The following is a 14209-nucleotide window of genomic DNA, read 5'->3' on the forward strand; positions in this document are numbered from 1 at the left end:
CCTTGATAGCTTCAAAGCTTTGCAGTTCCCTGCGTTTTGTTTTTCTGGTCTAACTTTCTCATTTGTGGCTTCTTTTGTTATGCTCAAACCAAGTTTTGTAATGCACTGACATCTGCTGTGTGTTTGCCCTCTGCAGCCGCTAAAGAACTGAAATAAGGCTTGCAGCCGCCGCAGAACGGGACTCGGGAAATAAAATTTAAGAAAAGGGGGGAAGGAGAGTGGGACAACCTGGTAGCTTATTATTGATACAAGGGGGTAAGAGGGAGCAAGCCACTCCGCCCTTAAGGATCTTATAATAGTTTTATTGGAAGAAACTGCACAAAGCAAGCTGATTTCGGTCATGCAAACAGCACTTCTATCGACTGACTATAATCACCATTTAGAAAAAGCTACATTAGCCCAATTTTCCCTTTTTTTGGTGTGATCAGGGTTGTGGTGATGTGATGGCTGTATGATCCTGATAAATAGCTTTTCTGCTAATTTTCAGGAACACTGAAGTTGAGAGCAAACAGTGTAGCTGAATAACCCCGCTATCTGCACAATGAGCGCTGTATTATTTACAACTGTTCTGCGAGACGGGAGCTGCCTCTAACCCAGACGCAAGTAACTGTGGGTCCTGTAGCAGTAGCTGCTGCAAGGTAACGGCGCTTTTAAAATACCAGACCAAACTGGGAACAGTCTTCTAGTCAGAGAGCAGCAAAACGTGCTGCTGGCCTAGGGCTTCCCTGAAACGTTGTGTCTGGTGAGTGACTTCTGGCTGGGGTGGAGGGCGGCGGAGGGGCTCCGGGGCAGCGTGGGGCAGCCCCACACCACTGTCGGTGGGCTGGAGGTAAAGCCACCGAGGGCTCCAGCCCAGATCCTGGCCCGTGCTCCTGCCCGCCACGCGTTTCAGCTAAACGTTTCAGAGACCCAGGGCAGCACTAATCAGAAATCTTTTATCAAAACAGTTTTAAATGAGAAACCGACCTTTGCCCAAAGGAAAGTGAGGCAGTTTTGCTTTTTGTCAAAAATTGAACATATTTCTAATGAAAAACTGAAGCCAAGCTGGCATTTTTGGTTACGTTGTTCAACTGAAAATAATTGTTTGTAAAACTACACTTTTTTTTCCAGAAACAAAGTGTTTTATTAGCTTCAGGAAAGACTCTCTTGTACAGCAAAGACTGAAAATCTAACAGTCTCTCTAGAAAGGGGGGAGCCTCCTGACAAATAGCTTCCTAAAATACAGACTTATGCCAGCTCCGTGAAGGAGTGGGTTATGGGTTTGTCCTTCCCATTAGTCCTGCGGTAGGTAACGTTAAGGTAGCAGGTCTCTGATCTAGGCAAGATCCTATACACAGACACTTGAAGGATAGATGGCCTTACTTTTTTTTTTTCTATCCCAAATCTGGCTGTAAAAACTTGTTTTGTAAATGTATAGTTTGCTAGAAAAACTAGGCTCGAAGTGTGTCGTAAAATGTAGTTTCTGCTTTTGTTCTGTCCCAGCAAATGTGCAAGATGGCTGCAAGAACCGAAACAGAAAAGCACCTTTTCATTATGAAGAATCTTAAACAGTAGGGAAACCCTGCTCCCCTTGAGATCAAGAGGGAAATTCCTTTTTAGCTTCAGAAGAACTAAAATTTAGCTTTGTATCATTCTGAAAGCCTGTTCCTAAGCCCTGGTGTTTCTGTCACCTTGCAGTCTTCCCACAAGCAGGGAAAAGAGATAGAGTTCTTTACATCTTTACATGGAGATACGGCTCTTTTTACATCCTGACCTCAGTTTCAGCGGTCAGTAGAGGGTTTGCTCCTGGGGTGGTACTCAGGAACGTTTCTTCAAGGGTGTGTAGTGTTAAATGATTGCTGGCTTTCTCTCTTTCTTTTTTTTTGTTTCAATGGGAGCAATCTTCCTTGAAAGTCTGTGCTGAAGTGCACTTCGTTCATTATGATTAAGGCCTCTTATGGTCAAGTTCCAAATATCCCATTTTCAAACTGAGATGTCTGACACTGGCAATCGTGGTCAGTAGTTAGACTCATGAGTTCCCAGGTGCATTTAAAGATACTGTGTATTACCTAATTCTGAGAAACCGCACAGACAAAAATGTGACATTAGATGACTGGTGGAGGATCCAATAGCAAGTGAAACTCTGCTTTATGCCTTCCAGCAGGGAAGCTGTTTGTAAAATACCTCAGGTACCCAGAACGTGACGTGCTGCTTAAATGCCCTGTGTTATTCCAGTCATAACATCAACCAGTGGAGACTCCTGCTCTGTGTTGTAGTTGTTGATGAACTAAGTCCTCAGGTGCAGCGGAGCCTGTTTCTCCCTGTCAGAGTGTAAGCCATCTATAGGGCTGCATTTCTTCCTTGATATGCACTGCACATTTTCAGAGCTGCTCTCTGTAACAATGCTAGGATACGCAAAGCACTAAAAGCTAACAAATCACTCAAGGCAAAAATCTTTAAAAAAAAAACCACAAAAAACAAAACAGCCAAACCCCTTCATTTCCTCTGCTATTTATTTAAGTCGGATAAAATCAAGGTTAAAAAATCCAGCCCTTCGCCCTGCCCATTAAAAATGAACCACAGAAGAACTAATTTTAATTTTTTTGAACTGTTATTCCAAATAGTTGCTGAGTATTTTAGCACACGTTCAGCGCAATACATGCTTTTGTATTTAGCGGACATTGCGAGAGCTAAGCTGAACGTGAAGCCGTTGAACAGAAGGGGCTCAATGCGATATTCAGTCACGTGGCACGCTGGCTAGTAGCCTTCCTGTGCAAATAATATGATTTCATGCTTAATGTGAGCCACCTATGGCACCAGGAAGATGAAGGTGTATGATGCAGAGCTAACTAGGTACCTAATGGGACAAGGAAGAAGCGGGAGAGTGATTTAGTTTGCAAATAGCTGCATTTTGTTGTCAGATAACCTGTGATGTTTACATTCTGAACCCCGCTGTGGGCATCGTGGCAATTCCTATGAGCTCCAAGGGTATTTGTCCGCCATCACGCCCGTGCCTGTGGCCGGAGCTCTGCAGGAGCTGCTCTGGCAAAGGTCTCTGGGAGAGGGGCTGAGTCTTGGAACGTAGGGCCGTGCTCACCCACCCCCTTCCCAGGCAGCGCCGTCTCGGTGGGCTCTGCCGGCCAGCCCGGAATCACGCCGTCGGGCAGATGTTGGCGTGTCCCCACCTCGCGCGGAGCTGATGCTGGCTGGCCCGGACAGGACCCCTGACACGAACCCTTGGGTCCGGGGCGGGGGGGGTGCCTAGCAGGGGTCGGACTTGCCTGTGGGGCTTCACTTCTTCCGACAGCTATGCTCATAACAGGCGTATCTCTTTTATTTGTTGCAAGGGAGAGCTACAAAATAGATGAAAAAAGGAAAACAAGTTAAAATGAAATTAGATGTAGGTAAACAAACCGTAATAAAATGAGCGGGCTGAACTTTCATCTACATCTCAACTGGATTTGAACCAAGCCCCTTCTGAGAGTCTAAGAAAGCTTGGTTAATTATTTTTTTGTTTGGTCTGCTCTGCATTTCCTTGCTCTCATCGTGACCAAGGGTATAAATGCTGGAAAACTGTGAGCAAGTCTGATATGCCAATGTTTTTGGCCAGGTCAAAAGCAGGACAGGCTGGAAATGTCATGCAGACTCCCGTGCTTGGTAGATTTCCAGTTCAGGTTTGCGTACTCAGAAGGCTGGAATAAGATTGAGATAAACAAAAAGACCTCAGGGTGATCGTACAGACAGAAACCAACTTCCAGATTTTAGGAGGCTGCGCTTAAACTGAAATACTCAGCTTCTTCGAGGTTTCCGTTCTTGCTGTGAAGGGAAATTTAGTGTTTTGGAATTGCACTGTGCTTCCAAGCCCACTGGCTGGCTGGGACAATGCGGGGACTTAAAAAGGGGTCTGAGGGTCAGACCCCCCTTCCGCTGGCACCACAAGCCCCGTCTCCAGTAAGCGCGTGCTTTCAAGTTATGCACTGAAGTTTTTGGGGGAACTGTATGTAATCTGAAGTTGGCTTTGGCTAAAGCTTAGCTCTGTTCCTCCAGAAAGAAGAAAATCACTTCCATCACATCACTTTTAACCTGATTCTCTAGATCCAACAAAATAGATTTGTTCTCAGATCAAACCTAGATGTATAGTTTGCAATCTTATAATCTTTTTAGAAGCAGAAGTTACATTACATTCTTTTTAGAAACACAAGTTACACTTACAAACATAAGTTACATACTTAGTTGTATAGTTTGCAATCTTACAATCTTTTTAGAAACGTAAGTTACATTTAAAAGGAAACGAACTTGTGCTTCTAATGTTTTAAAGGGCAGCGTGTACTCGGTGGAGGCACAGCTAGAGCTGGGAGAGGGTAGATTGTCAAGTGCAGCAGTTCCAGCTGGGGAGCTTAGAAAACAGAAACGGCTTTACGGTTCCAGTTGGTGCAGGCTGCGCGTACGTCAGTGTGGCGATGCCACCTATTCCTCCAAAGTGTGGCTGCGTCTAACGCTGCAGGTTTTGGAGAGGAGGCGGACGCAGTTTGTAGGGGCATGGTAGTCCTCTCTCACCGAAACCCTGCCCTCTGGACCTGGCAGGGTATTCTCTGAGCGTTTCAGCCAGGGCTTCTGTTCAACAAGCAAATGGGGGAGAACCTTGTGTGTATGTGGAGTTATTCACAAATTGTTTATGTAGGTAACACTTACATAAACTCCAGATGTAGACAGTCCATTTTAAAACAAAAGCACCCTGTTCCTGGCTAACCTAGCCCCTTCTACAAGTTCTGGAAGACCTTGGGACATGACTACTTAGCTTTAACCAAGTCCAACTGCTTCTAGTTGCTCAGAAATGGAAAAGGAGCGTGACTTACATGGTCATAAGGCAGACAGCAAAATGTGAGAATAGGTGTGGATTTTACAGTAGGTGATTGCTATATCTGCATAGCTTTGCTCCCAGGGCAGCACCTCCCCTGCGGCAGCCGGCAGAAACTGGACAGAGAGCTCTGAATGTACCCGGCACAAATCCTCAGGAAGCTGCTAAAGACAAAACTCGAATTCACAATCCGCAGAGGCGCTGCCCGAGTGCAGTGGCTTCTCGCTCGGACTAAGAGCAGCGTGGCTGCAAACCTGTGCAAGCGTGTCCCCGCCGGGCCAGTCTGCTGCAGGAGTGGGAGCCCCCGGCACGAGGTCGAGCGTGAGTACCCCTGTACGCCGCCACCGCCAAGCGCTCCCGCCACGGGCGCCGCGAGCTAGCGGTGTCGGCGGCTGGAGCTGGCGTCAGCCTCCAGCCTGGTGTACAGGCTCTCCCGACTACAACAGCCTTGCCGGTCTGACTCTCTCTCTAAAAAGGCTTTTGTAGCAAAGTTTTATCAGGTGAGGAATTGCTCTTCTCCCAGCCACTAACGCTGCAGTTACGTTGCTGTATTACGCTGGCAAATCTGTGTCTCCTAAGTTTTGGAGTTTCAACTTGTAACCTGAATAACCCTTTCAAATACCGTTTCCTCAAAGCAGTAACGTCCTAGAGCCTGGGCGAAAGCAGACTTGAGCAGATTGTATGAGTTCAGAGAGAATCACAGCTGTAGTTTGGGTCCCATGTTCTCAGAGAGGTAATAAAGACACAAATTCTCTTTGATGTCCCTAGGTTGGTTGGAAGAATTTTCCTTGAAGCCTCTTTTTTTCAAATAATCTGAAATTTGTACTGTTTTCCCTGCTTGAATCTCTAACAGGGCAATTTTTGAAACAGTCTAAGCGAACACTCAGATTTTTTTATTACCTAAAAATGGTCTGTTGAATAGTGTACCTCTGTAGCGACAACGGGAGAAGCCTGCTTTGGCTCTAATTTTGTTGTACAGTGCTATTAATTTGCAACTTCAGAGTGCTCTGGACATGACTGGACTTGTATGGTTTGGGGTTTTTGTCCGCCACCCCCCCCCCCCCCCCCCCCCCCCCCCCCCCGCATGCCTTGTAGAAAAATAAGCATCGATTTCGAAGCACTAAAAAGAGCGGCTTGCTTTGGAAGTTGTCAGGCTCTGATACAAACAATCTTTGCTTGGAGCTTCCTAAAGAGACATCGTTTCTACCCTGTCTAAAAGGAGGAGGCCGGCTTGTTTGTTTTTGTTTGCAGCATTCGGCGGCGTTGCTGTAGGCCAGCGACTGTGGGATGGCCGCCACACAGGATTATCCTGCAGAGCCCTAACTAGCGAATCCCTCACAGCCAACCTGAACTCTGCTGCGGGCTGCCACTTCATACCACGAGAAACTGTCTGCGTTTCAGCACGTAACCGGTTGTGTGAATTCAAGAACCTTCCCTGGACCAGGCTGTGTTTTCAGATGAAAGAAAGGAACTAACAAATGGCAGAGTGAAAGAGAGAGTTTGTTTTCCTGTAGCCCTGTGCTCTGAGCATAAGCAATACACCGTAGTGAAGACTCTGGCTCGGGCTGCATAGCAGAAACCGAATAGGGAAGGGCTGGGGAGTAGGAACGTAAGAGGGAAAAAGGTTGGGGCTGCCGTTTCTTTTTAGATTTGTTTGCTATCGAGGCAGAGGGAGCAGGCTCGCAACGAAACGGGACAGTGAAAAGTATCTTCGTACTGTCAGCTGAAGGGGGAAGTCTACCCTCCTGATCCTAAAACCTTTCGCTCTAAAATTCCCGTTCGAGGGGGCATAGAATTGAGCCCATTTGTGGCTTTTCCCCCAGGCCCTGTTGGACGAGCTTTTATTCGGTGTGATTTCAGTCCAGACCGTAATAAAGTTGCTCTGTTCCCCGTGAAGCTCGCATTATGGATGCACAGTCCTCGCGGTCTGTGGACCGCTCAGTTTGTCCTGTAAAAACAGAAATCCTGGTACGGCTGGGAGCTTGTGCAAACAAGCCCGAAGCTACCGGCATTTTTAGCTTTACCGTGTAAACGAGCACCGCAGCTCTCCCCCGCAAAACACGTAGCACCGGCACAGGCTCGAGGGCTGGACAAGGAGACTCATTCATGCAGGAGAAGACACTTTCCAGGTGAACATTTCCCTGCTCCGGCATCGCAGGCCGAGTAATACGGCGAGGGAGCGCCGGGGCGACGCCCGGTGCGGTGCCGCACGGCGGGGCCGGGGCGGGGCGGGGGGGTCCCGGGGCGGCTGGCGGAGGGCCTGCCGAACGCGACGGCGCTTTCGAGCCGGGGCTGGGGTCGGGGGGTGATACCGGTGCCGTTCCGTCCCGCGTACCGAGGCGAACGCTGAGGCTGCGCAGCTGGTCGATCCCGGTATCCCGCACCGAGCTCTGCCGCGGTGCCGCTGGCAAAGGGAGCGAGCCGGGGCGGGGGGCGGCGGGGCCGGCTCGGCGCTGCCGCGGGTCGGAGCGGCGGCTGCGCGCCGGGCGCGGGTCCGTCCCCGGAGCGGCGGCCGAGGGGCCGGGGCTCGGCGGGAGGCGGCTCGGCGGCGCCGGCCGGGGAGCGGCGCTCGGGCCCGCCGCAGACGGCCGCGTGCTCCCGCCGGGAGGGAGAGGAGGGCCGCCGCCGCGGACGAAGCGGCCCCGGCCTGCCGGGCTGCCTGCGCGGCGGTGAGTAGAGCGGGCCCGGGCTCCCCGAGCCTTGGCAGGCTCCACTTCCGCGGGGAGCCCTGTCCGGGCTGCCGGGCCGCGGTGGGAGGCTCCCCGGGGCCCTCGGCGGGGACCCCCGGCGCTTGCCGTGCGCGGCCCCGTTGGCGAGTACGGACCCGGCCGCAACACCGGGGTCGGGGCCGCAGCAGGGCGTCCCGCGCTCGGTTCGGGGCGGGGGACCCGGCCCGGGTCGGTGCCGGAGAAGCAGGGCGAAGGCCCGGTCCGCAGCCCCCCTCGGGGCGCTTCTTAGCGGGGTTGCGCGGCCGGGGCTGAGCCCCGCTCCGCCCGGTTCCCTCCCGGCTTCCCTGCACCGGGAACGGCCCGGGGCCGGGGCTGCTCTGCCCTCCTGCGCGGAAAGCCAGCGCCCTTTCCCCGCCGCCCCTCGGCGTCCCGCGCCGGGATCGGACCCTCGCCGCCGCGGGCACCAGTGCCGTGAGCCCCCCCCCGCCCCCCCGCCGTCCCCGGCTCCGCGGGCGGCCGCAGGCCCGGTCCGGGGTAGCTCCGGGGGCAGGCGGACCCCCGGGCGGCGGGGTGCGGGCTCGCCCGGGCGCACGGCTCCGGCACCGGCGGGCCGGGGGCCGCTCCCCGGGGTCGCGGCGGGACGCCCCGCTCCTTCCCGGGGAGGGGTCGCCGCGCCCCGCCGCCCGTCCCCGTTACCCGCGCTCCGCGGGCTGCGGCCTCTCTGCGAGTGCCGGTAGGAGCGCGGCTCTCGGCGCGGCTGCGGCGGCCGGGCCCGCTGCTGCGTTCCCGGGCGGTGCGCGGTGTCCCGAGGGACCGCGGCGGCGGTGCCTGCCCTGCCCGCGCCGTGCCACGCGTCCGGGGCCGCACCGGGGCTGCGCCTCACCTGAGCCGCCGCTCCCAGCGCCGGGCGGAGCTCCTGCGGGGTGCTCCTCCGAAACCCGCCTTGGCGGAACGGTCAGACCCCAGGCGAGCCCCGCGGCCGCCAAACGTCCTCTGCCAGCAAGCCCCGGCGAGGAGTGCCCGGGCAGGGCTGTGCCGTCCGGGGAGGCGATGACACGCGGCAGTGCGGGGACACCTTCGGGGAGCGGCGGGGGGGGCGGCGGAGAGACCCCGGCCCCGGCAGGGAGGGCCTTGCGTGGCTACGGGCGGAGGCGCCCAAACGTGTTTTAACGGAGAAATGCAGCGATAGGTACGCGTGTAACAGCTCCGCGAAGGGTGAGAACGCGTCCCTGCGCCTTCGCCTGCATCCCGCACAGCCGCCAGCCCCGCCCGGGGGGGAGCGGGCTCCGTGCGCCCTTGGCCGGGCAGGGGGGGCCGAGATCCGCGCGTCGGCTGCCGACGGCCCGGGGCAGGCCGGCGGGAGGGGCCGCCCGCCCCGGGCACGCTGCTGGGGGCTGCCGGCCCGCCGGGCTTAGCGCTCCCTTACGAGAGTCCGCGGGCCGCCGGGCCGGGCGTCTGCGGGCGGCCCCGCCGAGGGTCGCTTCTGGGTAGCCCGCAGTGGCGGGGGAAGCGTCGAGCCGCGCTCGGGTGCGGGAGCGGGGAGCGCGGGTCCGTGCGGGCGGGCAGACCCCCGGCGCGGAGCGGCAGCGGCGGGCTGGCTGCAGCGGCGGGCCCGCTCCGCCCCGCGCCCGAGGATCGGGCTGCGGGGTCCGTTAGGGACCCCCCGTCCGCCTGCCCCTGGTGTAGCGGCGGGGGGGGCGGGAAGGGGATGGGGAGCGCCGGTGCCAGATGCGCTGCTCCAGCGGCCGCCTGACCGGAGCCTGACAGCCGCCCGGCGCGGCACCCCCCGGCGCGGCACCCCCGGCCCGCCGGCCCCCGGCGCGCCCGTTCCCCCCGGGGAGGCGGAGGGGCGAGCCGAGGCGAGCGGGGGCTGCGGGGCGCGGCGGGGCCCGGGGCTGCGGGCACCCCCCCCCGCAGCCCCTCGCCGGGCTCCCCGGGCGGGCGGCGCGACCCGGCCCCGCTCGGCGCCCCCGCCCCCCTCACCCCCCCCCCCCCCGTCGGCGCGGGCGATGCGGGGCGGTTCCGCGCGCTGCGCGGGGCCCCGCCGGTCCGGCTGAGCGCGGCGCTGAGCGCGGCGCGGCGGGCGCGGGGGTCGCGGCCGTGCCCAGCGGCTCGGCGACAGGCGATAGGGGAGCGGGCTCCTGACGAAAGCGGAACTCGGCCGGGCCCATACAAATCGGAAAAGAGCCCGGCCGCCCGGCAGAGCGCAGCCGAGCCCGCGGGGCAGCCACGCCGCCGCGCTGCACCCACCGCCGGCCCGGCTCCGGCACCGGCTCCGGCCCCGGCTGCGTCCCCGGCCCCGGGCAGCGCGGGGCGGCACGGCACGGCCGCCGGCCCCGGGCTCCGCGCCCCGGGCGGGCACCATGATGAGCGGCTACCCGGCCGGCGAGGGGGACACGGCGGCGATGCTGGCCCGGGACACCGGCGGCGGCGAGGAGCCCGAGCGCGGCAAGGAGGAGCTGGGCGCCGAGAAGGGCCCCGAGAAGCCGGACCCGTCGCAGAAGCCCCCCTACTCCTACGTGGCCCTGATCGCCATGGCCATCCGGGAGAGCGCGGAGAAGAGGCTGACGCTGTCCGGGATCTACCAGTACATCATCAGCAAGTTCCCCTTCTACGAGAAGAACAAGAAGGGCTGGCAGAACAGCATCCGCCACAACCTCAGCCTCAACGAGTGCTTCATCAAGGTGCCCCGGGAGGGCGGCGGCGAGCGCAAGGGCAACTACTGGACCCTGGACCCCGCCTGCGAGGACATGTTCGAGAAGGGCAACTACCGCCGGCGGAGAAGGATGAAGCGGCCCTTCCGGCCGCCCCCGACCCACTTCCAGCCCGGCAAGACCCTCTTCGGCCCCGACGGCTACGGCTACCTCTCCCCGCCCAAGTACCTGCAGTCCACCTTCATGAACAACTCGTGGCCGCTGGCGCAGCCCCCTGCGCCCGTGCACTACGGCTCCTGCCAGGTCTCCGGCGGGAACGTCAGCCCCGTCAACGTCAAGGGACTCTCGGGCCCGGCCTCCTACGGCCCCTACTCGCGGGTGCAGAGCATGGCGCTGCCCGGCGTGGTGAACTCCTACAACGGCATGGGCCACCACCACCACCACCACCCGCACGCCCACCACCCGCAGCAGCTCAGCCCGGCCAGCCCCGCGCCGCCCGCCGCCCCGGCCGCCAACGGGGCCGGCCTGCAGTTCGCCTGCGCCCGCCAGCCCGCCGAGCTGTCCGTCATGCACTGCTCCTACTGGGAGCACGACGGCAAGCACGGCGCCCTGCACTCCCGCATAGACATCTAGGGAGGCCCCGCGCCCCGGCCCCGCGCCCCGGCCCCGCCGCGCTCCCCCCTCCTCCTCCTCCGCCTGCGGGCTGTCCGCCCGCCGCCCTGCTCCGCGCCGGCTGCGAGCGCGGGAGCCGTCCCGGGGCCGAGTGCGGGGCTTCCCGGCGGCCAGGCGCCGGTTCACCGCCGGCCTCTGGCTTTCTTGGCGAGGGGTTTTGCGGGTGGAGCGCGGAGCTAAAAAACGGGCCGGTGAGCCCCCCGGATTCCGCTCCTTCGTAGCGCGGCCGTAATCTTTTCGGGCTCGGGCTCGAGGAGAGCGGAGCGGAGCTTGTGAACAGCGGCGGCGTTTCCAGGCGCGGCGGCGCGGGGCCCGTGTGCCCGCGGCGCCTCTCCTCCTCCTCTCCGCTCCGCTTTCCGCCTCCCCGGCCCGCGAAGCAGCGAGCTGCGGCTTCTCGCCGCACCGGTGCCGGCGTGGGGGCTGCTGCGGGACGCGTGTGGGACTGCTGGGCGGCAGCAGCCGGCAAACGCAACCCGCCTGGGTCACTCCGAAACGGCTCGGCAGCGGGAAATGTGTTTTTTAAAGGAGACAATGTCCTCTGAGGTCTTAAAAGTAATTTTATACAGCTCTAAAAAAAATATTTTGATGTTATAAAAAAAAGAGACGATTTCCTATAAATTGGAATATTTTTTCCGTGTGCGTATTATTATTAATAACGAAAGTTTAAACTATCTTCGGTTTTTTGACCCCAAAGCTGGCCCAAAATGGATTTTCCGGTAGGTTCTGCTTTTGAATGCTTGCCCTTTTTCTGAAATCGTTTGGATCCTTCGATTTTAAATAGATTAATGTGAAAAAAAAAATAGCATTTATAATACAGGGGCCAGTTCGTAGCGGTTTTGTGTTTGTGTAAGCTGGTAGATGCTGTGGCGTAGTACCATTTTGGGACCAACTTTTCTAGAGCGAACTAGCACTTTTACTGTACTTCCTGGCGTTATAAAGTCTCCAATAAAGTGCCTTTCCTTCTTCCCGCAGCGCTTGCCTTCACTCCGCCGCTCCGCGCCCGCGGGCCTGCAGCCGGCTCCGCCGCCGCGGGAAACGGCCGGGGCGGGAGGTGCGGTGCGGGGCCCGGCGCTGCGGTGCGGGGCCGCGGTGGCTGGCGCGGCGGCGGGGCCCGGGGCCCGGCTCCGCTCCGCCGCGGGGCTCGCTCTCCCGGCCGGGCCGGCGGCTCCGTGCGCGGCCCTCCCGAGGCCTGGGCCCGGCCTGGCGGGCAGGCGGGGTGCTTGGGAGGGGCCGGGGCAGGCGGGGGGCTGTGGGGAGAGGGCTCAGGGCCCCGGCTCGCTCGCGGAGAGCGGCGGGGGGACGCGAGGCCCGGTCGCCTCTCGGCCGCGGCGCGGGAGAAGGGCTGCGGGGGCCCGAACCGGCGGGGCTGGGAGCGCGGCTGCGGCCCGGGGGCTCCGCTCCGCTCTCGGGGCCTCGGGGCGGGCGCCCGCGGGCTGCAGCCCGGCGCCGCGGGGCTCGGGGCCTTGGCTGCCGGCGGCTTGTCCGATCGGTGCGGCTGCTCCCGCTCGTCTGCCCGGGCTCCGCCGGGGGGAAACCGCTCCGGGCGGCGGGCCGAGGGCCGGCGGGAGCGGCTGGGGCCCGGCCGGCGCTGGGCGAAGCGACCGCCGGCCGTGCCGGGGTGCGGGGGCAGGCGGCGGGGCTGCGGGGGCAGAGCCGGGGCCCGGCGGTGTCGGTGCGGGGAGGCGGCGCTGGGCTGCCGCTCGGCCGCGGGGCAGCTCGGGGCAGGCGGAGGTGCCCTCAGGGTCCCGGCCGTCCCTCGCCCGCCGCCGCGGCTGCCCGGGGCCTGGGCCCGACGCGGGGGGAGATGCGGGCGGCAGGCCCGGGAGAGGCTGCTCGTCCCGCCGCCGGGGCCGCCTGTCCGCCCACCGGGCTCCGGGAGCCGCCGCGCCGTAGGACGCTTTCCCGGGCGCGGTTCGATAAACAGCGGCCGCACTGCGGGTGAACTCCCGCGGCTTACGGCACAGGCGGGGCCCGCTCCCTCCGCCCTGCCCTCGGGGCAGCCCCGCCGCCGGCCGGTCCCCCGCCGGGCCCTCCGCAGAGGGGCCGGGGAACCGTGGCGAGAGCCCGCCCGGCGTCCCGGCCCGCCTGACGGGAGCGGGCTGCCGAGCGCCGGTCTGCGGGCGAGAGCGGGGTCTGCGCGCTGCCCGAGGCCCTTCCCCGCGGGGGGAAGGCTGCGCGGGGCTGTGCAGCGCCGGCGGGAGCGGAGGGCAGGACAGCGGGGGCTGCTCTCGGCCTGCTCGCGCCCCTCGGGGCGGGGGGGACGGGGTTTGCGCCCCGGGGCCGGGCGGGCTCCCACCGCCCCCGGCTGCGCCGGCCCCGGGGCACTGCCGGGCCCGGGGGGCCCTTCCGCGGCCGCCCCTCCGCGCAGCCCTCGGGCCCCGGCGGGCTGGGAGCACGGCCCGGCCCGGCGCGGCTGCCTCTGCCTGCGGCCCTCCTGCGGGACCCGGGGGGCGGTGGCGCCCCGCACAGCCCCGCGTCCTCTCGCTGTGCCCGGGGCGGGCGGGCGGCGGTGGCTGCGGGAGGAGCCCCCCCCGGCCCGGCCGCGCGGCTGTGCAGCACCGCCTGATTCCTGGTATTCTTGTCCGTGTTTTAACTGGTGAGCAGTCACTTCCAGTCCCAGGGTCCGCGTTTCACCCTGAACTCATTGAACAGAGCGCGCGGGGTCAGGACTGTTTATTATACAACCAATTAAAACAGGAAAATATGCAAAGGCTTCATTCAGCGGGATCCGGCTATTGTTAAGCCGAAAACGATATTTTTGTTTCAAAACTAAAAAAGTACATCTGTTACCTAAAAAACCCCCGCTCCGGGCGTGACGGGCGCGGCTGCCGCCCGCTCTCCCCGCTGCCCGTGCCCCTGCGAGCTCCGGTGGCCCCGGCCCCGGCCGAGCCGAGCCCAGCCGAGCCGAGCCCAGCCGAGCCGAGCCGAGCCGAGCCGAGCCGAGCCGAGCCGAGCCGAGCCGAGCCGAGCCGAGCTGAGCCGCGGGCCCCTCGCTGCCGGAGGGCGGCCCGGCCCGGCGGGGCAGGCGACCGGGGGGTCCCGCCGGGGGGCTCGGCCGGGCCCGGGGAGCGCTCCGCGCAGCAGCCGCCCGGTCTGGGTGGGCGCTGGGAGTCTGTGCCGACCGCGACCGGCACCGCGGGCATCGGCTCGGCCGGGCCCTGCTGGGAGAGCCTTGCGGGGCTCGGGCGGGGGGAATCCGGCGCGGCGGGGGCGGGTAACGAAAGCGGAGCGAGTCGGGGAGGCGGAGGGGATCAGTGAGGTTTCACTCGTGGCGTGCTCGGAGGGCCGTCTTTCTCCGTTTGCTTTCTCAAAGCTGATGAGCCGCCTGGGGGCTTGTCCGCCAAACAAGCGACCGCGGGGTGCGGCGGGGGTTCGTT

The 14209-nt window shown here is 61.7% G+C and overlaps 2 protein-coding genes across 2 annotated transcripts in view; both read left to right on the forward strand.

Annotated features, from left to right (window-relative positions):
- Nucleotides 1-14209, forward strand: part of PIK3CB (phosphatidylinositol-4,5-bisphosphate 3-kinase catalytic subunit beta) — a 290809-nt gene that overhangs the window by 156571 nt on the left and 120029 nt on the right. The window lies entirely within an intron of this gene.
- Nucleotides 9840-11797, forward strand: FOXL2 (forkhead box L2). Its single transcript, XM_075417272.1, has one exon. The coding sequence runs from the start codon at nt 9870-9872 to the stop codon at nt 10791-10793; it is 924 nt and encodes a 307-aa protein (XP_075273387.1). The 5' UTR covers nt 9840-9869; the 3' UTR covers nt 10794-11797.

The sequence above is a fragment of the Opisthocomus hoazin genome, chromosome 4, assembly GCF_030867145.1.
Source record: "Opisthocomus hoazin isolate bOpiHoa1 chromosome 4, bOpiHoa1.hap1, whole genome shotgun sequence".
NCBI lineage: Eukaryota > Metazoa > Chordata > Aves > Opisthocomiformes > Opisthocomidae > Opisthocomus > Opisthocomus hoazin.